The sequence below is a fragment of the Cynara cardunculus genome, assembly GCF_001531365.2.
Source record: "Cynara cardunculus var. scolymus isolate 2C chromosome LG 6, CcrdV1, whole genome shotgun sequence".
Lineage (NCBI taxonomy): Eukaryota > Viridiplantae > Streptophyta > Magnoliopsida > Asterales > Asteraceae > Cynara > Cynara cardunculus.
Genome location: NC_037533.1, coordinates 3,102,545 through 3,124,634, shown reverse-complemented (window position 1 = coordinate 3,124,634; position 22,090 = coordinate 3,102,545). Strand labels below are relative to the sequence as shown.

At 36.3% G+C, this 22,090-nt stretch overlaps 1 protein-coding gene across 6 annotated transcripts in view; it reads left to right on the top strand.

Moving 5' to 3' along the window:
- The first annotated feature begins 6,091 nt into the window (after positions 1–6,091).
- The window catches only part of LOC112514066 (uncharacterized aarF domain-containing protein kinase At1g71810, chloroplastic), a 28,205-nt gene continuing 12,206 nt past the window's right edge, over positions 6,092–22,090 (top strand). Inside the window, exons 1-10 of one of the 6 annotated variants that reach the window (XM_025120386.1) lie at positions 6,092–6,491; positions 6,635–6,679; positions 7,381–7,419; positions 8,300–8,470; positions 8,578–8,730; positions 9,076–9,111; positions 10,133–10,176; positions 11,325–11,377; positions 12,405–12,446; positions 12,554–12,662. In XM_025120386.1, coding sequence (XP_024976154.1) covers positions 9,086–9,111; positions 10,133–10,176; positions 11,325–11,377; positions 12,405–12,446; positions 12,554–12,662 — 274 coding nt within the window. In that variant the 5' untranslated portion in view covers positions 6,092–6,491; positions 6,635–6,679; positions 7,381–7,419; ... (1 more) ...; positions 8,578–8,730; positions 9,076–9,085. Of the gene's footprint in view, positions 6,492–6,634; positions 6,680–7,380; positions 7,420–8,299; positions 8,471–8,577; positions 8,731–9,075; positions 10,177–11,286; positions 11,378–12,404; positions 12,447–12,553; positions 12,663–22,090 lie in introns of those variants that run through there. The other 5 variants (XM_025120379.1, XM_025120383.1, XM_025120381.1 and 2 more) reach the window with 5 other exon arrangements.

Genomic DNA, 22,090 nt, shown 5'->3' with positions numbered 1-22,090 from the left:
GATGGATGATGGGAAAGCCTTGGGAAACGTGAAAGAAAACTTGCAAGTCAAGTAACGTAACTTGCAAAACAAGTTTCGTTACAAAGACCGAATGGTTACTTGCAAACTTGTAAAAATAAACTATTTAGACTACGTAGCTTAGAGACAAGAAAGCGTAATGTAACTTGGAACTAGAAACGAGATGAAGATGAGTACTTAAATTAAACTTTGAGAATACGATCATAACTTACAAAAATCGGTTCTCGAAACATCAAACAACAAGAAACAAAAACTTAGAATCGAAGGTGATGTTCCTGAGAGTAGCCAACACAAGATTATCACAAAGTCTAGAAAAGTACATAAGATGGTTAAGTGACTAAATGGTTTTTGTTGGTGAAAAAAGTAGTAAGTAAGTAAGTAAGTAAGTGTTTTTACAAAAGCCTAAAACTCCTTTATATAGGCCAAGAGAAGCTTCATGGTGGATGCCAACTAATAAGACAAAAGTTCCTTCCAAGCTGGGCTTTGACTAAGCCCAAGGTTGTTGACCAAGCCTTCTCTTTGGATTAGCCCATCTTTCCTCGGCCCAAAAGATTTCCAGCATTCGGAAAGGTCCTATAGAACCTTGCCACTCCTGGTCCTATAGGACTGTCGCAGGACCGGGCCCAAAAATGCACAAAAACCTGCAAAAACCTGCAAAAACCGGGAATTAATATTAGATATACTATATTACTACTAATATATGAAAAAGGCATAAAAAGACTCAATTAGGACACTAATGGGCAAATAAAACGAAGGAAAATGGTTAAGAAAATGATGTAATAAGGTTAATAATTTAACACTTATCAATAGACCTCATTAGAAAGAACCATGGCTATTATAGACCTCGCACGAGTGTCTAAAGCCACATTCTTATTGTCTTCCTCACTCCATTGATGAGGGAGCTTTGAAATCTGTCGTTAAGGAATCGCGACAGTCGTAGCAGTTGTAGGAACTGCTGAAGAGATAGCGGATGGAACATCAGGTCCATTCTCTATATAGTATGGAATCTCATGATCCGCACCTTCCAAGAAGAGAGACATCTGGTTTTTCCAGAGATTGAATTTGTCTCTAATGAAACGGGGAAGTTTAGCAAGAGAGTCATTATCGCGGAAGTTGGTGCTAGTGTTTTGCAAAGCCATTTTGAAAGGAATAATTATATAGATAAGAAAAGATAATAATAGACCAATAAAACAACAATACTATACAAAAGGCAAACACTGCTCTGATACCACTTGTTGGTCCCAGCCGGATCTACAGAAGTTTATAGGTAACAGTTTGTAGAGGGGTTGAATACAAACACAATAACTTTCACTTTTAAAAATTATATATTGATAAAGATCAATACAAATTTTACAAATTGTTTGCGAAAGAGATAGGATTCAGAACATATTCAAACAATCTAAGATACACACAAAATACAGATAGCAATAAGAAAGATTTGCTACAAGAAATAAGGTAAGAAGAAATGTGTTCTTCACTTGTTAAGTGGGTCTTTCTCTTTAGATAACGAATAGATAGAGAAGTAACTTCTTGGATAAGTTCTTAGTGAGAAAGATGTTAATTGAAAGGAGAGTCACTCAACTATTTATAACCATTGCATTAAATGCAATTCAGAAGCTAACAGGGCACATGGCAAGCTTTTAGATGAAAGTTTGTCCTTTTGCTACAATATACAGCCTTTTTGGTTGTATATGAGCAGTCATCTTACATAAAGTAGGTAAGCACGTTTAAAGTCAAAGGAGTGGCTCTATATTGTACTATACTTAGAAAGGTATGGGTTTGTCCTTTGTGTGTAAAGGACAAGACAAAAACAATCTTGCTCGACAAGATTCATTTGGTCGCTGAACACTGGAATGATGTTGAAAGGTCTCATCAGTGTTCGTTGAATCTTGCGTAGACTTCACACATTTGTAGACGAGCTTGTTATCACTAAACACCGGTTCAGATCACGAACTTGTTGTTCTCTAATCTTCAGTTTCTGTCTTCGACATCACTAAAGAATATGTGGTATGAGTTTTGTCTTCTTGAAATATATTGGTCTCTGAATAAATTACAATACATGTTCAACGATCACTGAACAGACTCAGTGAAGATTTTGGAACTGAATAACATAAATAATACACTCCGATAGAGAAAATGATCATCATCAAATCATTGAGAGATAAGATCAACAATCATTCCAAACACTAAAGTCTATTGGGTTTTTTTAGACTTTTCTCTATTAATTATTACTCTTCAATGATATATGGGTTGTGTAAAACTTATCAATGAAGTGGTAGACATTTTAACGTTATAAAATAATTTCAAAACTGAATGAATCCTAACAAAATATAAAGAAATTTGGCACTATGATCCTTGATTCAATCATTGTTCTTACACAATGTGGATTTGTTAAACCATGATGATTTACATCCTTTTACAAGTATTGTAATTACATAATGCAAATGATAGACTACAATTGTAACTGTTTAGAACTTTTTGCATAAAGGAAGTCAACATGGTTTCCATAGGAAAACAGATGGACATGATGCAAACAGTTGTGTAACAACACAGGTTTTGTATTTTCATATTTTGCAAAAACACAAAGGTAGAAAGATTAGGTTTTTTTTTAAGGGGCACTATATGTGTCATATAATCAAAATGCATATCATCTCATTTAAACCACATAATCAAAAATAAAATAATGGAGGTTTAAAAATATAATGCCCTCGTGAAAATAATTTAAAAATACATTACAATAATAAGAAATTTAAAAAAAACAAATTGTTATTTTATATATTTAGCAGGGGATTCAAGTTTGTCTCTAGCAGAATTCGAACTTGAACCTGTTGTATTTGAGCAAAATCACTCAACCCTTTTGCCAAATGAGCTACACACTTGAAGGCTTTTCATTTTTCATTTATGATAAAAGCTTTCACACTTTTTAATCACCCGGTGCATTACACGGGCACATTGCTAGTTCTCAATTAACACAGTTTAGTCTTTCATCATATTGCTTATGAAGACCGAATGTCTATTTCAAGTTACAACTAGAAATATCATCTCATTCATATCAATAAAACTAAATATTATGCATATAGATCCATTTTATAACAGTTTAATACATTATAAGCTTTTAAATATGCCAAATCATATCCAAACACATAGCTATCAAGTGGGTAAAATCTTTCATTTTATCAACAAACCCAAATGGTACGACCATTTCTGAATTTTGGTTTTAAAACCCGCCATAATTTTGAAGTAACCATCTTCATAACAATAACATGATTCCCAACACTTATTTTATCAACAAGCACAAAGTTCCCAAAACCCCCCAATTGTTTTTGGACTTAAATGGTCCAAAATCAACAAGGTATGAAGTACATGAAACAAGAGCTTTAAAAGCTGAAATATAACATTTTAACATGTATATAGTTTTAGAAAAGTGTAGGATGAGCTCACAGTATTAGGTTTTAAAGAGAACCCTAGAAATGAAGATAACTTGAAGCTTGAACCCTAGACTTGAATCCTTAGCTTAGATGATGGTTAATCCTTGAGAACATACCTTAGTTGCTTCCTAAAACGTAATAAATGAGAGGGGAGATGAAGAAATTGAAGGAGAAATAAGTTAGGTGAGAAAAAAGAACCCAAAATCGGGGTTACAAAGCCAAAAACTCGTTTAAATAATAGAAGATTCCGTGTGTTACAACCTATGGCACGAGTCACCGCTTCATGGTTTTATCGTACTGGAATTTTTTACATCTCTAAATGGATGGTTTGTTGGTTTATGGTTAGCATAAACATGGCAATAATAGGGCAAATATCATGGCCAAATGAGTGAAAGCTAAAATCAAGCCTTAAATCTCTAGCTCAAAGACTCTTTAATCCTTAAGAAGAGATTTATTTAGAGAAGTAGAACTCAAGAACCGAATGAGATAGATAAGTGAGTAGGTGTAGCAAAAGTGAAGAGAAAAGGGGTAAAATCCCGCTTTAAAAAACCAACAGCGCCTCTCAGCTTAAATTTTCTGCCAACCTCCCCGAGCATGAAGAAATCTTCAGGCCTGAAGTTTCTCCCCAGGTGTGAAACTTCTCCAAAAAATTAATTACTTTGATTTTCACCAAAAACATTATACCAACTCAAAATACATACCAAAATTTATTTCTAGGCTGAATTATGAATATGGAACTCGAAAATAAACATACCAAAAATTCGGGTGTTATGTTTTGACAACCGTATACATCTCCAACCCAGTTCCAAAAGATGAATGTCCAAACATACAAGTACCCACATTATCAGAATAAGGAAGTTGGTTCATGTAATGCTTATCCAATCAAGCTAGATCTTAGTTTCTTCTCCATATTTGTTGGTTAAAACTTGGCACATATCATATCTTTTTGCAGAGTATCGAGCACTAAACGAGATCACAGTTCGTGATCATTTTCCAATCCTGATGGTGGATGAATTGTTAGATGAATTAGGTATAACACTTTACTTCACCAAGTTGGTTCTACGAGTAAGGTACCACCAAATTTGGATGCACAATAAGCTGTTTATGAGATAACGCTCCAAACACATTGAATGTCACTATGAATTCCTGATCATGACTTTTGTCCTAACGATTCCTCTGTCAACCTTCCAGACAATAATAAACTGACTTTTGCCTCATATCTCCCAAGTATTTAATCGTCTTATTTGATGGTATCTTGGTTTACAACCTGACATTTGAGATGCATGTCCACCACCTACATCATCGAGACATTGAAAAGCCAACTTTCTTACATCGAGCTTAATCAATGTCTTTATTGGACGTTTTCAATAGACTATCTAGGCCATATCATTGGCTAAGGAGGCGTACATGCAGATCTAGAAAAGCTCACATCCATGAAATAGTTGCTAACACCAAGGAGCACAAAACAATTGCTAGGTCTCCTAGGCGTCACTGGGTACTATTGACTGTTCCTTCTTCATTACACAAGCATTGTGACACCATTAGTAAAGCTATTAAGGAAAGATGCTTTCACATGGACGAGCGAAACAAGTGACATGTTGCATGCACTTAATGGCAATGACCTTGGCTTCGGTATTGAAACTTCTAGATTTTTCAGAATAATTTGTAAAAGAATCCGATGCCTCATCGGTTGGAACCAGTGTAGTACTCATATAATAAGGACGTCCATTCACTTTCTTCAACAAAAAGTTAGGCCTTAAAATGCTAGCAACATCCATGTACGTCAAGGAACTTTATGCTATTGTAGAGCCGGTTAACAAAGGGCGACAATATTTGTTGGGTAAAACTTTTATTATTCGTACTTTATTTGTTAGTATAAGACAACTTCATCAATACTTTTATAGTTTTTCTGTTCTTTTTTATTATTATTTTAATAAAAAAATAATTGATTAATTTTTATATAGTTAAAAAGTGTTTAATTTTGTTCAGATTTCTAAAAATATACGACATTTTTGTTTTCATCGGTAATTTTATTAAAAACATTGTATATTATATTTTACAAATTATATCATGAAACCAATTATATAAGAAAAGCTGAGTATATCATGAGCTTGTCGAGTCGAGTTCGAGCAGAGCCTATTCGATTCGAGCATTGACTGAGTCGATCTCGAGTAATTATTGAGTTGTTTCATATCAGTTACACCTCCTACCCATGTCGTATAAAAAACTGTAACGCTTTACCGGTTCATTATTGTTTTTTTGGTCTTAGGGGCTGTTTGATAGTTGTTGAATGGTTTGATGCAAAATGATTAAGTGGTCAGAATGATTAAAAGGTTCATGATATAGTGCAAAATGAAATATAATTATTTGTTAATTATTTACAACGAAATTAGAGCGCTGAATGGTTAAGAGAGACCCAATATACAAAATCATTAAAAGACATTATTTTTTCGCCAAACAAGATTCAGCTAATTCAGAAACTGTCTCTTAATGAAACTATTAAAAGTTAAACAGATAACCCCTTAATCTCAAAATTCAAAAAACGTGAAGGATTATAAAAGAACTTTCTACAAGTATAGGGGTTGCCATGAGCAGAAGTAAACTTTAATTAAATTATAAAAATATAGGATAAATTAGATGGAAGAGAGGCTAACGTTCACATAAGATAGAAGAATGATGTTAGCACCGGCGCCACCTCCACCGGCGCTACTTCCACCGGCGCTTTATTCCTCTGCGCGCCAACATTTACGGTGGACAGCAGTAAATTTTGTACGGTCAACAAACCTTCTTCGTCCACGAACCGCCGTTGCTGCAATAGGCCGTGACGTGGACACCTTCACGGAGTCATCTGGCTATCTCTTTGAACTTAGCACGTCAGAGGCTGAATCCTTAACGGATTACAATATATCCAAAATTGCTTCCATTTATCGGAAAAAGCCGTTCATAGTTCTTCGCAGACTTCTTCAAATCGTCAACACACTCGGCAAATGGCTCGCACTCAGATACCTTGATGGCATTACGGAGCGTTCTAACCTGATGTTTGAGGTCAGAGCGTTCAGTCCACATGTTCATCCGTACTATTCATGAATAAATTATAACATTGATGCACATCATAAGGATTTCTTTTTAGGTTTGTTGTAGTAATGCGAGTGAATTTCACAACTTCCATCTGTTTAAATTGAATTCAGGTTAGAGCTTCGCAGTTGCGTCAGATACTGGTAAAGCTTGGACCGGTATGTTTGACTAACAATCCAGATTCTTTATTCCATGAGTTTGTTATTACCGTTGATTGTTTTTTGAACTTCCTATGTTTGAATGTTCTATACAATTTAGTAAATCTTGATTTCTGACCCACCATTGGAAATAGGGACCGCTGTTTCAGTTTGATGTTTTATACAACCTTTTGTGTACCGTCCATCTGTGACTTGCACGCATAGATATAAAATTGTGCTTTGTCTGCTATAGCAAAATGTTACCATGTGCAATGCTTATGATCCACTTTGACTGACCAACAATTGTTCCATTAGTAATTATCATAGATGGCAAGGATTAAAAGATCTAAGAAGATGATAACTTCAAAACCTGTAAATTTAATGGTGTGAACTATACCAAACTATGTTCTTTGATAAATACGTGATCAGTTCTATTGTACTGTTGTAATCATCTAAGAAGTTAATGTGTTTTTTTTTTATTAGTTGCAGTAGACTATACCTTCATACTTAGTGTTCTTACACAGATTCCTTCGGTACTGTAAAAAGACAATCCATTTATGGCGGATAATAAGCCACACCGTTGAATGTTTCTGACAGTTTTAATTCCAGATCTATTTTTTGTATTTTTATGCGTCCTGATTAATTGGTAACTTGCAAGCTATATGTACACAAATAAAAAAGTATCAACTAATCTTCTCTGTCTCTCACACATTTTCTTTCAGGCATATATAAAAATTGCTTAGGCTATCTCATCTCGACCTGTAAGCTTACTCTACTTTTTGTGCAATCCTTTTTACCTCCATTTCATGTTTCAGTTGTAAAATAATTACGTTATGTACATGGAAATTGGAGGAACAAAGGAGTTGAGTTAGTTACTAGGTCGGGTTAATTACTAGTAAACATTAAGAAGGCAGTACCAAAAGGCCATTCTAATTCCAGAGATTTGTGGTTGTCCTATTAAAAATCTAGTAGAAGAACCACCTTTTTTCTGTTCTTGAGTAGGAGCGGTTGGTTCATTTTGTGTGAAACTCTACATTGTGAACACTTCATGGTTCCTTTTATTCCATTCTATAGCAGATCAAGTAAACTGGCACCCATTTATTTTCAAGTTATCCAAAACTTGCTACATTTATTTTCTGTTCACATCAGCATCGTCACTAGTGCTCGTCTTCATTCTAGAAGCAAAATACATATGGTAGTAACTGAGAGATGGTTAATAGAATAAAAAAAATAGAAAGTAAATGTAAGTTTGGGACCACAAATGGGTCGGGCATAGAAAGTAAATGTTGGAGTCCACATCGGCTAAATATGGACCATCAAATTTGTATATATGTAGGAACCTCCCTCTCTTTATAAAGGCTCTTTTAGAGAGAGATTCAAAGGGGTTCCACATAGCTTCACATGGTATGAGAGTTGGGTCTACCACATCCATGGACTTGACATACTCTTCGCCTCCATTCTAGGGGACTCTGTCTAGCCTCCATTTGAGGGCGTGTGTTGGAGTCCCACATGCGCTAGACACGGACCAACAAACTTGTATATATGCAGGAACCTCCTCTATAAGGGCTCTTTTAGCGAGAGATTCAAAGGGGTTATCCTCACATAGTCTATATCTGATTTTCTATTCATGTTCTTCTGTAGGATCTGATACCCCCATCATATCTCAACGAGCTTTCTTTATTGCAAGACCGTATTTCACCATTTTCAACTGAAGTTGCATTTAGAACGATTGAGAAAGAACTTGGGGCACCATTAGATCAACTTTTCACTGAGATCTCACCAGAACCTATGGCTGCAGCATCCCTTGGCCAGGTCATTTGTTATTGGATGTCTCTAAATTATTTAATCAACTTTGCTTATCAATTTTTCTGTTATTATCTGACATTTAAAAGATTTCTTTGTTTTTATATTTCATGCAGGTCTACCAGGCTAGACTGCGTGATACAGGACAGATAGTTGCTGTCAAAGTGCAGCGACCTGGAGTCCAAGCTGCTATTTCCTTGGACATATTAATCCTGCATTATCTTGCGGGGCTGGTTCGAAGAGCAGGGAAGTTCAATACTGATCTGCAGGTAAGTTATCACAAAAGCATAGTTAGTTGATTGTTTATATAGTTGATTATTGAAGTCAGGATCAAAGAGTAGACAGATGGATATGCAAAGTAGTCTTCTCTTTATACATAGAAAACTCAGTTAAAAGATCAAAGGGTTTGTTTCTTGTTATTTTCTTTTTAAATAAATAAATAATAAAGTTTCTATGTGAAACTTCCAAGTCACTCCCTTTGGATCTGAAAAACAAATTTATCTATCTCTTTTTTCCTTCACAGGGTAGCCGTTTTAGTTGACTAAGTCTACGAGAATAAGTGTATATGCTTTCTTTTAATTAAATTTAGTTCTCACTGTGATCTTGATCTGCAGGCTGTTGTTGATGAATGGGCATCAAGCCTCTTTCGGGTATGGAAATTCTAAACATGCAAAGTTCATTCTGCTCCAAAGTCCAAACCAAAGGGAAAACATTATGTTATTCAATAAAGCACCCGATCAGTGGCGTTTGAGGGTTGCTAGTTGAAGATCTTTAACAATTCCATAACTTAATTTAGCCTCCTTCATTAGATACTCTCCTGTCTTCAGTTCCATTCCTAGTATGAATGCTTAATTTAACCAATTCTCATCTTTTTAGTGTCAGAAACTACAAATCTAGGTAGCATATCAGATTCCATCGAGTTTTGCTCCCCTTTGTCAAGGCTTGGGGACAATTGTAACTCAAGAAGCTACAATATTAGTTAAAGAAATGGATATGCTGTTTGGAAATATACAGGCTTAGTAAATCCAAAAATATGGAGACACAGGCAGAGTAGGATACATCATAATCACAGTTATTGCATATATAGTCCTATAATGTCAAATCAAACACATAGTTGCAAGTACAAGAAGGACCCCTAAGTTCTCTAGTCTAAAAAACTAGCAATATTATTGTTAGGGTCAGTTTCAACTTGACATCTTGGAAACTGCTACATCTGTACTATAAGTAAAATCTGTACTACAACTTTGTTGATGCTTTTTGAAGTATCAATATGGTAGCTTGCTACTTTCTTAAAAAATTCATCAAATTTTCTTTTCAAGCTTGCATTTCGCCATTCAAAACATGCTTTCCGCAAACACTAACGAGCCAATATATATTCTTATGGCACAAAAAGTGTATGCCATCCAAATTTTTTGATCATGCTTCCGTTTATATCCTGGGAAGGAAAGTGTTCCACTCATCATGATCGTGTTCTTTGGTTAGTCTTTCTGTTTCTGAACGTCCAGAAGAACCATTCTCATCAAGGCACACCCAGCTCTAATTTATTTTTTCCACATGGACTACATTTTGGGTGACTCCTGAATTTGATGGTGTGTCTTATTCCTCTTAAAACAGTCTCTATATAAATTCTTAGTACTATATATTGAATACAGGTAATCACATTGAATGCAGGAGATGGATTACATTAATGAAGCAAAAAATGGAGTTAGGTTCAGGTGAGAGATACTGCTTGGCCTTTTTGTTACATGTATTTTATTTGAAAAACAATTTATAACACCCACGAATAAGCTTATGCTTATTAAATACCTACATAAAATTATAAATATACAACCATGATTGTTAAGAGTTCCCCCTTAATTAATCATGAAGGGTTTTGCATGGGCTATAATACTTCCATCTATCATAGTATGGTACCAGAATTGGGCGAGGTGTCTCTGGGTTAGTCAGCTCTAGGCAGCCACCTGCTTCCATCTGTTGCTCTTTTGGTCCACACTTACTGCTTGACTTTGTTTAAGTCTTCTCAAAGAAAGTTCCCCTGTCCGGCCTTGTGGTCTAGATCTCGTAGGAGTATGCTCTCATACCTTGCAACGGGGGGAATATTTTGGGCTCACTTGGTTGAACCCTCCTCTGCTGCCTCTTCAGCGTTCTGCCACCCCTAATTTGCTGCCCTCTTTTGTCGCCACCTCACTGTCTGCTGAGTCTGACAGAATATGCTCCTGCTATATCTGGGACCTGTGGAGTCATAGTAATCTGCTATGGATACTGTCTGCTGTTGCCAGAACCTCATCATTTCCTGTTGCCATTAGTAGGTTCCATATCCATAGTCAAGAAGCCTCATCAGACCTTGTTGAACAACCCTCACCATGCTGAGAAATCTCTGATCTCCTTTGCTCTATGTGAACCAACTGCAGAACAATATACCACCGGTTATTTTCCTCTACACAGATGCATAAGGTTGTGCTCATTAACACTAGCAATCGCACAGTGAGGAAATTAATCATGACAAGCATGTTTCATCCCCCCCAAAGAAAAAGAAAGAAGAAAATTAGGAAGCATTATTCTTTTATGCATATTGATAATCTTTTTTAGTTTGTCCGTACATGGAAAGGACAGAGACATGGTTATCTCCCAGGGATCAACGAATGGTTATTGAAGAAAATTGGAATTAACTTGGCCATGTCTAAATGTAAAAGATCGATACATCTCTCTTGGCATGCTGTGCTATATATTATCCTCTTATCAATGGTCACACCGCCTATGATATGCTATTTGTGACCTTGTGAAAATGATATATCCATAATTTGTCCTTGTATGCACTCAAACAGAGAACTATATGGCAGTCTAAAGGATGTTTTGGTTCCAGATATGTATATAGAGAAAACAACTCGTAAGGTCCTTACCATGCAGTGGATGGAGGTATTCCTTTCTTTGCTTTTCATATTTTTTATGCACCCTCTTCTACTTTCTTCATTCATAGTTTCCGTGTCTATTATGTAATCATTATTATCATTCAATTCGAGAATGAGACTCAGTTCTGTAGAACATGAGATAGTCTGATAATTGACATGTAGGTTACATTATTTATTGATGCTTTAGGTTACCTGGTGTAGGAATCTCACCAAGAATATATCATAAATATTTATAGCTTGTCAATCTACCACCTGTCTCTTATATACTTAGGGTAAAAGTGATTTGATTTTCTGTTATTTCTATTATAGGGTCATAAAAGTTCATGTTTGTGAATATGGGGATGACCCGAGAAGCGATCTTTCCCTTTTAGAATCTCCTAGCTTCAAACAACCTTTGCCTACTTCCATTCATCTTCCCCCCCAGTCTTTATTAGTGTGCGTTGTGCTTGTTTACTTCCATGATCATGTTATTCTTCTGTTTTTTTATACTTTTCCTCAGTTACCAAATATGACACAGATTCTTAACAGATAGAAGAAAGACCAGTTGCTAGATATAAACTTCTCCTGATGCTGGAGGAAGAGTTACTTATAGATGTGACTCGAAGATACCATATTGCATGATGGGAATGCATTGCTTATGCTTGATGTTTGTTTATTAGTGCAAAGAGTCTAATTATTGCAATATGACTTCTGTTCGGCAACTCCTTTTTTGAGTAGTAAATTTCATGTTGATTTTTAAAACAGGTGCCCATTTGAGTCTTCAAGAGAAATGTGGATTTTTTTGGAAAGAAAGACAAATGTGGATCTGTCACCATGACCATTTCCATCTCATGTTTGAATTGTCCTTTCCCTAGTATTTTCATTTTTTTCATGCAAAAGTCTAACGGTATAAATAGATGTGAACAATGCAACTTTGCTTCATTTGGGAACTCTAAATATAAAGCGACTGTCAAGTTGTGTTCTTCTATAGATTTCTTTTCATATTATCTTAGTCATTTGTAATCACTGTCATCTTTTTGTTTCATGGCGTTTAGGGTCAGAAGTTATCTGAAGTGAAGGATCTTTATCTGGTCGAGGTCAAGTTGTTAAATTGAATTCTATTAATTTTTATTGAACTAATTAATCATATACCTACCTTTGCTACAACATAGCTGTAAGATACGTGTTTTTCTGGTTGGTGCAGATAGGAGTGTACTGCTCGTTTAATCAACTTCTAGAGTATGGCTTCTATCATGCAGATCCACACCCTGGAAACCTACTTCGTACATATGATGGAAAGCTAGCCTATTTAGGTACTCCATGATTGCTTGTGTTACAACATTGGTATAGAAGGTCAATAATTCTGTTATATTTTACATTCTTTTTTTGAAGTAATTATATTATATACAGCAAATACTCACACACACATTCCTCACCTTTGGTGAGGTTTGAACCCTTGAGGCCTTGACCTCCTGGGAGGCTGGGCAAACCTAGGTACCGCTGCGCCAATGATCCTTTGGTTATTTGTTATATTCTTTGCATTATTAATCATTTTTGTTCAAAGCCTCTTTTTGGTCAAAGCGGAACTTGCTGGCACGTTGAAAAGATATATTAATGAGAGTAGAACCGGCAGAAATCATAGTTCTTGATTTCTCCTCACTGTTTATTATATAATTTGAAATAGAACAAGTTGACCCCTTTTTTATTTATTTTCATTTGATCTACTCCTTACTCAAGTTTCCAGTGAAGACCAAGCAAAACTTCAAGAAAGCAGAAATATATATACAGAAGAAACTGAACTAACTCCCATGAAATTAGGAACAGCTAGACTACATCTAAATTATCTCCAACAACTAGATAAGCACAATAAAATAACCATCGAATGTACCAGCTGGCCAGATTAGGATTCAACACTCCCCCTCAAGCTGGGTTATGTATGTCAATCATACCTAGCTTGGATCATAACTCTTCAAAAACCGGTCTGGGCAGTGTCTTAGTAAGAATGTCTGAAGTTTGTTGCTTTGATGGTACGAACTCCAGCCAAAGCTCTCCTTCCTCTAACTTCTCTCTAATGAAGTGTCGGTCCAGCTCCACATGTTTGGTTCTTTCGTGATGTACAGGATTTTTTGCAATCTCAATTATAGTCACAGCGCATCTCCATTGGATCAAATGGAGTAAATCTTAACTCGGTTAGCATCCATTTCAACCAAATGCCTTCACAAATTCCATGACACATTGCTCTAAACTTTGCCTCTGTACTACTTCGGGAGACAACTTCTTGTTTTTTGCTTCTCCAGGTTACTAGGTTGCCCTATACATATGTGCAATATCCGGTGGTAGACCTTCTGTCCATCCGTGAACTGCCAATCTGCATCTGTGTATATTTGTAGTTGCCTATCGTTTGTTTTCCTGAAGAACAGTCCCTTCCCTGGACTTTGCTTTAAATATCACAGAATATGAAGCACTGCCTCAAAATGGTCTTCTGTAGGCTGATTCATGTACCGGCTTACCATTCCCACAGCAAAACTTATCTCTGGTCTCATATGGGCCAAGTATACAAGTTTTCCAACCAATCTTTGGTAGCTACCTTTATCAGTTGTCTTTCATCCCTACTTTGATGTTTTCCCAATGGATCCATTGGGGTTGTAGCCGGCTTACATCCCAACATTCCTGTTTCCTTCAATAGATCAATTGTATATTTTCTTTGAGTTAAGAAAATACCTTTGTGAGATCTTGCCACTTCCATGCCTAGGAAGTATATTAATCTTCTTAGGTCTTTTACTTCAAATTCTTGTGCAAGGATATCCTTAAGATGGTGTAATTCTTCAGCATAATCACCTGTTAAGATGATATCATCTACATAAACTATCATTATAGCTCTTGCTTCTCTTAAGGAATCCTTGAAGAACAAGGTGTGATCGGTTTGGCACTGAGTAAACCCAAGTTTCTTCACCACTTGTGTCATTCTTTCAAACCATGCCCTTGGTGATCGTTTTAGCCCATAAAGTGATCTTTTTAGTCTACATGCCTTACCAAATGAAGCCTTTGAGTCGATTCTCGGCGGCACATCCATGTACACCTCTTCTTCAAGTGCCCCATTAAGGAACGCATTTTTGATGTCGATCTGATGCAATGTCCAATCTAGGTTAGCTGCAAGTGAGAGTAAGACTCTAATCGATGAAGTTTGGCTACGGGTGCAAATGTTTCCCCGTAATCGACTCCATATGATTGGGTAAACCCCTTGGCCACCAACCTCGCTTTGAACCAATTTATGGTTCCATCCGCATCATACTTCACTGTGAACGCCCACTTGCACCCCATAGTTTTCTTACCAAGAGGCAATGTCGAATATTCCCATGTGTTGTTCTTTTCAAGTGCCTTTCGTTCCTCGTTGACAACAGACTTCCATTCGGGATGATTTAGAGCCTCTTGTATATTTTTGGAATCATTATGGAATCTAACGATGTTACAAGGGCACTATGAGTAGCCGACAGGCCTTTATGAGTCATAAAGTTGCTGCTGAGATGAGCTGTGCATGACCTTTTCCTTTCCTTAGAGCAATGGGTACATCCAGATCATCAGACTTATTCACGAGACTGTCATCCAAAGAATCTTCTCCAACAACATCATTATTAGTGTTATCACTTGCAGAGTGAGTAGAACTGATATCTCCCAGTATTTCAGCCTCAAATCTCGGATTAGTCTCCGGGCAGTGTGTGGTACCAACCTCTTCTCTCCTTTCACCTTTATGTCGTCTTGAGTATGCCGGGGTTTCTTTCTGGATTGCTGGATTAGGTGTTTCGGTAGGTTGTTGGGTGTTAGGAGAGAGGGATTATGAGAAATCGGGACAAGCTGAAGTTGGAAAACAGAGTCTGGATGTTCAGGAGTGTTTTGCGGCTGATTAGAGTGACTAGGAGGTAAAGTTTGTAACCAAATATGATATTCCTTGGGAATATTCTCCCCCCGAATCTTAGATTTGGTGAAAAATGGTTGGTTTTCAAAAAATGTGACATCCATCGAGTTATATACCTTCTTTGTGGAAGGCGAGTAACACTTTTATCCTTTTTGACAACTAGAGTAACCCAAAAAGGTACATTTAAGAGATTTTAGGATCGAGTTTGCTACGGTTTTGTGGTGGTACATGAAGGAAGGCTGTGCATCGGAATACTTTAAAAGGAACATTTGATAAGAAACGGATGTGAGGATAAGTGAGCATGAGTGTTTGGAGAGGTGTGTGATAGTTTAGTACTCTGGATGGCATGCGGTTTATCAGATATGCCGATAATAATATGGCATCTCCCCAGAATATAGGTGGGACATTGGCAGCAAGGATAAGTGAGCGGGCAACTTCTTGAGTATGTCTGTTTTTTTTCTCTCGGCAACTCCATTTTGTTGTGGAGTGCCAACGCACGAACTGAGGTGAGTGATCCCGTTATCTTTGAGACAGGATCCTAGGTTTGACTCAAAAAATTTCAGTTCCATTGTCTGTTTTCAAGACTTGGATCTTTGTGCGAAACTGGGTTTCTATCATCTTATGGATACTTGGAATATACTTCTAACTTCGGACTTGTCTTTCATGAGAAATATCCAAGTGACACGGGTGTGTTCATCAATGAACGTGACAAACCATCTAGTTCTAGACAAATTTTTTATTCTAGATTGTCCCCAAACATCACTATGAATTAAATAGAACGGGTGTGATGCTTTGTATGGTTGGGGTGGATAAGAGATGCGAGTGTGCTTTGATAGTTGACAAGCTTCACATTGAAAAGGAACTGAGTTTTTATTAATCAAACTGGGAAACAATTTCTTTGAGTACATAAAGCTAAGATGTCCTAATCTATGATGCCAAAAAAAAACATCTTTATTATGAAGACTGGTCTGGAAACACGAAGACGCTGAAGGCTTTAAGACAAACTCAGCTTTCAGAAGGAAGAGGTCTTCACGCACCTTAGCACTGCCGATCATCCTCCCTGAGTTCGAGTCCTGAAATTCACAAAGTAGAAGTCATCTTAGCAGTACAACTTAAGTCTTTCATTAGCTTGATCATAGACAATAAATTGTAAGAAAGATTGGGAACATAAAGAACAGAATTAAGATAATGTCCTTTGGAATTATAATGGAACCAATACCCTTTACTTCTGATAGGAGACCATCTGTTGTCCGGATTTTAACACCAGCACTGTTAGGTTGTAGATTTTTGAACATACTGACATTCCCAGTAATATGATCTATTGCCCTGGAGTCAACAATCCAATTTTCTGCACTTCCTCGAGCGTTTAATGCAGTGTGTGGATGGTCACTTTGGCAACCGCTGCCACACTCTTTCCTCCAATTACTGACTGGAAGGTCGCTTGTAGCATCTTTTTGAGAGCCTCAGATTGTTCCTTAGTGAATGAACTGTTTTCCGTGGCTACAACATGGGCAGAGGATCGAAATGACTGCCTCTCTGGGGGTTTTCCATGTAGTTTCCAACATATGTCCTTGGTGTGACCAGGGATCTTGCAGTGATCACACCAAGGACGGTTTCCAGATCGCTGTCCGTCCGTATTACCGCTGTAGTTTGTCCCTTGCCGCTGTCTGGTATTGTGGTCGCTCCGCCTTGCTACAAGGCTGAATTTTCAGAAGTTAGTTAGAGTGTTTAGAGGTTTCAACAATACCTTTTTACGAGTTTCTTCCCGTCTAACTTTCGAGAAGGCCTCTTTTACACTCGGTAATGGTTTCCAGCTTAGAATTCCCCCACGAACTTCATCAAGGTTATGATTTAACCCCAGTAAAAACTTGTAGACCCGATCTTTTTCTTGAATTTCCTTGTATTGCTTCTGGTCATGTGTACACCCCCACGCCAATTCCTCCAAAACATCCACTTGCTGCCAAAAACGAGTCAGTAAGTTGTAGTACTCTGTAGTAGTTCGTTCTTCCTGTCGTAGATCATGTAGAACACTTTTGATTTCAAAAATTGTCGAGGCATTGTCTTTGTTGGAGTAGGTATCACGGGCTGCTTCCCATATCTCCTTGGCAGTCTCGTAGTACATAAAGTTCTCATCAGTTTTATTGGTCATGGAACTCAGTAACCAAGACATTACCATGTTGTTTTCAGTTTTCCAAGTTCGATACTTGGGATTGTCTGTTTCTGGAACAGAAATGGCTCTGGTCAGGTAATCTTCCTTTCCCTTTCCGCTTATAAACATCATCACTGAGTGTGACCATTGATGGTAGTTGTGGCCGGCAAGTTTGTTTCCGGTAATCGGAATGTTCCCACCTTCGATTAGAGTGGGTGTTGTATTCGACATAGGTGTCTCTCGTGAACTCTCAGTGGAGCTGTTGTCATGGGTTTCACTCGTCATGGCTGTTCTCCCATATTTAGCCATCAGATTGACGATTTGAAGTGCGTGGTGGATCAGATCTTCTCTAAGACCATAATGAGAGTAGAACCGGCAGAAATCATAGTTCTTGATTTCTCCTCACTGTTTATTATATATTTTGAAATATAGAAAGCAGAAATATATATACAGAAGAAACTGAACTAACTCCCACAAAAATAGAAACAGCTAGACTACTTCTAAATTATCTCCAACAACTAGATAAGCACAATAAAATAACCACTGAATGTGCCAGCTGGCCAGATTAGGATTCAACATACATACATACATATATATATACATACATACATATATATATACATACATACATATATATATATACATACATACATATATATATACATACATATATATATATATATATATATATAGAATTAGGTTATGTGCAATAAATCAAAATAGAAGAAGAAAGTCGAATAATATGTGTAGGATTCCTCAAAAAAAAAATAAAAGAAGCGATGTGAAAATCGGTTGCTAAATAGGTTGTATATAGAATGTATCTGATGATTATCCATTTGAGCTATGGGCATAAACATCATTAAATATCTTTTGTTTTACTTGTATTATTTTATTTCTTTGTTTCAGGAAGAACTTAGACGTTGTGACACAAACTAAAAATGATATCATGAGCCAAACTAGGATTTAGAGCCAGGTTGATTAGCCTGGGTTGACTTGGAGTAATTAATTTAAGTCATCTATCTAGTATCTTCAGTTGGCAAATATTTAAAAGAGAAATCTCCATTTTGTGAAAGTTCACTTTTTGGTGTATGATTAGGTTCTAGGTTTTGAGGTATGGTAAGTTCAAAGTTCATATTTTAACTAATTATCACGTTGACAATGGAGTACAACTTAAGATATCATATAAAAAACATCTGCGGTGGGTCGAGTATATGTGTGTACTTTCAATTTTTCATCATCAAATACTGGAGTTGTAATGAATCATGACCATTCCAAAAGAAGCAAACATTCTCCAATAACTGAAAAAGTATACATCAAGTGGTTTAATATATAAGTGAGTTTTGTAGTTCAAGTACTAGCTGTAAATTTCTTTTATCTCATTGATTAATTCTTTTTGGCCTCTGTTAGATATATTGTAATTGTAGGTTGATTTAGTTAGACCGTCAATAATAATGATATGGCTGATTTAGTAATAGTTAGGCTGTCAATTAGAGTGATTTAGTTTCCTTGTCTAAGCCAAATTGTTTTCTTTTGAGGCCTAACATTGTATATACATTGAGGTTTTACCTCACATTACAATGGAAAAACATAAAAAATGTTCCCGCAAACAATTCCATGGTATCAAACCGTTGCCTACTACAACCATTGTCCATCAACCGCCACCGTCATCAGGTGATGAAAGTTGAAACCCTATGCTACATTGAGCCGCCGCCCTCCTCTAGAGTGATGGAAACCTAGTTGCCCTTGCTGTCTCCATTGCGACAAAACTTTAGCCATGCCTATGCCAATGTTACTATCTCCGGCTAGGCCTATCCTTTTTTACATGTTTTGAAGCAACTAAGACCGAATTCTCGTCTTTCCATGAGTTAGCCCATGAGTCGTGTGGTAAGGTAAACACACCCTTGTACTTACCCCTCAAGGAGTCTAGTCGAGTCAACACTTTATTTCAATTAGTTCATTCAGATATATGGAGACTTTGTCCTATTACCTATAGTCCTATACTAGTGATTTTAAACATTTTATTACGTTTGTTGACGACTTTTTTTCATGCAACATGGGGTCTCTTGCTTATAACATGTAATGAAATGTTTCTGTCTTTCATTAAAACATGTCATATGATAATGCAAAATAATATTTCACATTTGATTTTATAAGTTCTTTTTTATATCCAAGTGTGGTATTATATATTGATCATCATGTGCGTATATACCAATGTAGAATTACATTACTGAATGAAAAAATCATCATTTACCAGATATGGCTAAGGGTGTAAACAAGCCGGGTCGAGTCGAGTAGTAGGTTAATCGAGCCGGGCTCAAAAAGTTAATACTAGGCTCGAGCTCGACTTGAGCTCCAATATAACATTCTTAAAAAAAATAGTAAATGGAATTATAGAAGAAACTTTTTTTTCTAAAATTGAAAAAAGAACATTGATCAAATTGAAAATAAATAAAACAAGTCCACCAACAATAGTTGGAGTTTTCAACAAACGTTTAGCAAGTCGAAGGACGATTTGGAATTATGGATTTGATTTCGACTGATTTCAGAAATTTGTCAATTTACATAATACGGTCAATTGAGAAATGAAAACTAAAAACATAATGTCTTAGACGAACTTTTTTTAATTGGCCCATAAAAGTTAAGCCTACAACATGAAACTAAATATAATTAATGCATGTGTATTTTTGGCGGTCGGTTATGTCCAGACCACTAAAAAAAGTTCAAGCTGCAGGCCAGACCGGGCAGTTTGGCTATTTTTCAAACCAAACCGGACCGCCAGACCGCTCAAACCTCCAAAAATGGTCCAGTTTGACTTGGTTTGAGCGGTCCAACAGTTTTTTTGAACACCCCTACTCAATGATGTGACTGATTGAGGCACTTAATCACCTTGAATGGTCTAAAGCGATGCATGAGGAGATGGATGCCTTATAGAAGAACCATACTTGGGATTTAGACCTGGAAAGTACAAAGTAGATTGTATATGGGTGTTTATGGTGAAGGACTAAAGCTTAAACTTAATGGCTTTTTATATTGGTTGAAAGCCTGGTTGGTTGCAAAAGAGCTATTCTCAGGCTTATGAGATTGACTATGATGAGAACTTGTCTCTAATGGACAACATGTCGTATGTTTGTATTTGGATGTCAATAATGCATTCTTTAAATATATCCGAAGGCTGAGGTGCATCTAGAGTAGATGCTTGGGTTTGTCGTTGAGGAGGCGGCCTCAAAGAAATGTCAATTTCGACATTCATTACATGGTCTCACGCTGTCCCAAAGAACGTGGTGTGGATGATTTTTAGATGTTCTTCAGTATTTCATTATGACTCATAGTTCGTAGGATAATTCTATCTTCTCTCGACATTTATCAAGGTTGATGAATCATGCTAGTAGCATATGTGGATGAAAACATCACTAGAGATGATAGCAGATGATTTCAAAGTTGAAACATTTCTTACAATCTGAGTTTCAAATTACGAATTTGGATGTCTTCGTTACTTCCTTAGGATAGAAGCTTCTTTCTCAACATGGGATTCTCTTATCTCAATGCTAATATGCTCTTGATATGCTTACGAGTGTGGTCTACAAGGGTGCAAAAAACAAGTGGACAATCTGATGCTTACAATAGGAACCTTTTTGAGAGATTGAAATCCTGTGAGGTATCCCGAGTGTAAGAGGAGACTAGTTGAAAAGATAAACTATTTGACAATTGCTTGACCAAATATGTCATTCTTGGTTTATGTTTTGAGCCGGTTTCTTTCTGCTCCACGCGATGGTTATTGGGATGCAACACTTTGTGTTTTAAGATATCTCAAGGCCACACCAGGTTTATGGATGCTCTATTCAAATTAAGGACACTATTCGTTGAAGGAGATGGCATAAATCCGGTTTCTCTGATGCAAATGCATATTGCGTTGATAGCCTTGTTCGAGGTAATCGAGTTTCTCTGGACGTCTCCCGATCAAGTGTGAGTAGAGTACAAAGTAATGGTAGATGTTTATATGAGATGAAACACACGGTTATTTTAAAATAACCGTGTAAAAACATATTTAAAAGAACAAGGGTCTGTTTTACATAGTCTTTTCTAACAACTGTGTAGAAAAGCCATTTTTGTATTAGTGAACACGCGGTTAGCTATGGAGTCTGATCTTATAGCTATTGAAAGGCATCACGACATTCTAAGATGATACAACCCGTAATATTAAATGGTGTAATACAGAATCTAAAAACATTCGTAAAAATGCAACACCATTTTACTAATCTCAACTAAGGTTATCTTTATTAACTAAGCTACTAGAAGGGTACTTGTGTAATACAACGAGATACATCTTGATTTTAGTGTTTTGTTTTATTATCTGTGTCCATCGATGTTATATTTTAGATTTTTTATATTTAAAATGAAATGTTTATCTTTTATATGATTATGTTTATCTGCAATTAGTTACAAGAATTCAAATATAAAGCTTTAATAAGTTGTACTTACGTATAATTTACTTGTAATCTTGAATTTTAAGTAATGTGCATCAATAAACAGTACTTCATGTATAAAAAATGATTTTTAAGAGTTATTTATTAATATCGATATATACGGTTTTATGTGGTTTTGAGAAAATGATATTGTTTTTATTTTTGAATAAAATATAAATTATAAATATCATAATATTTTAAAAAGAGTATATAATA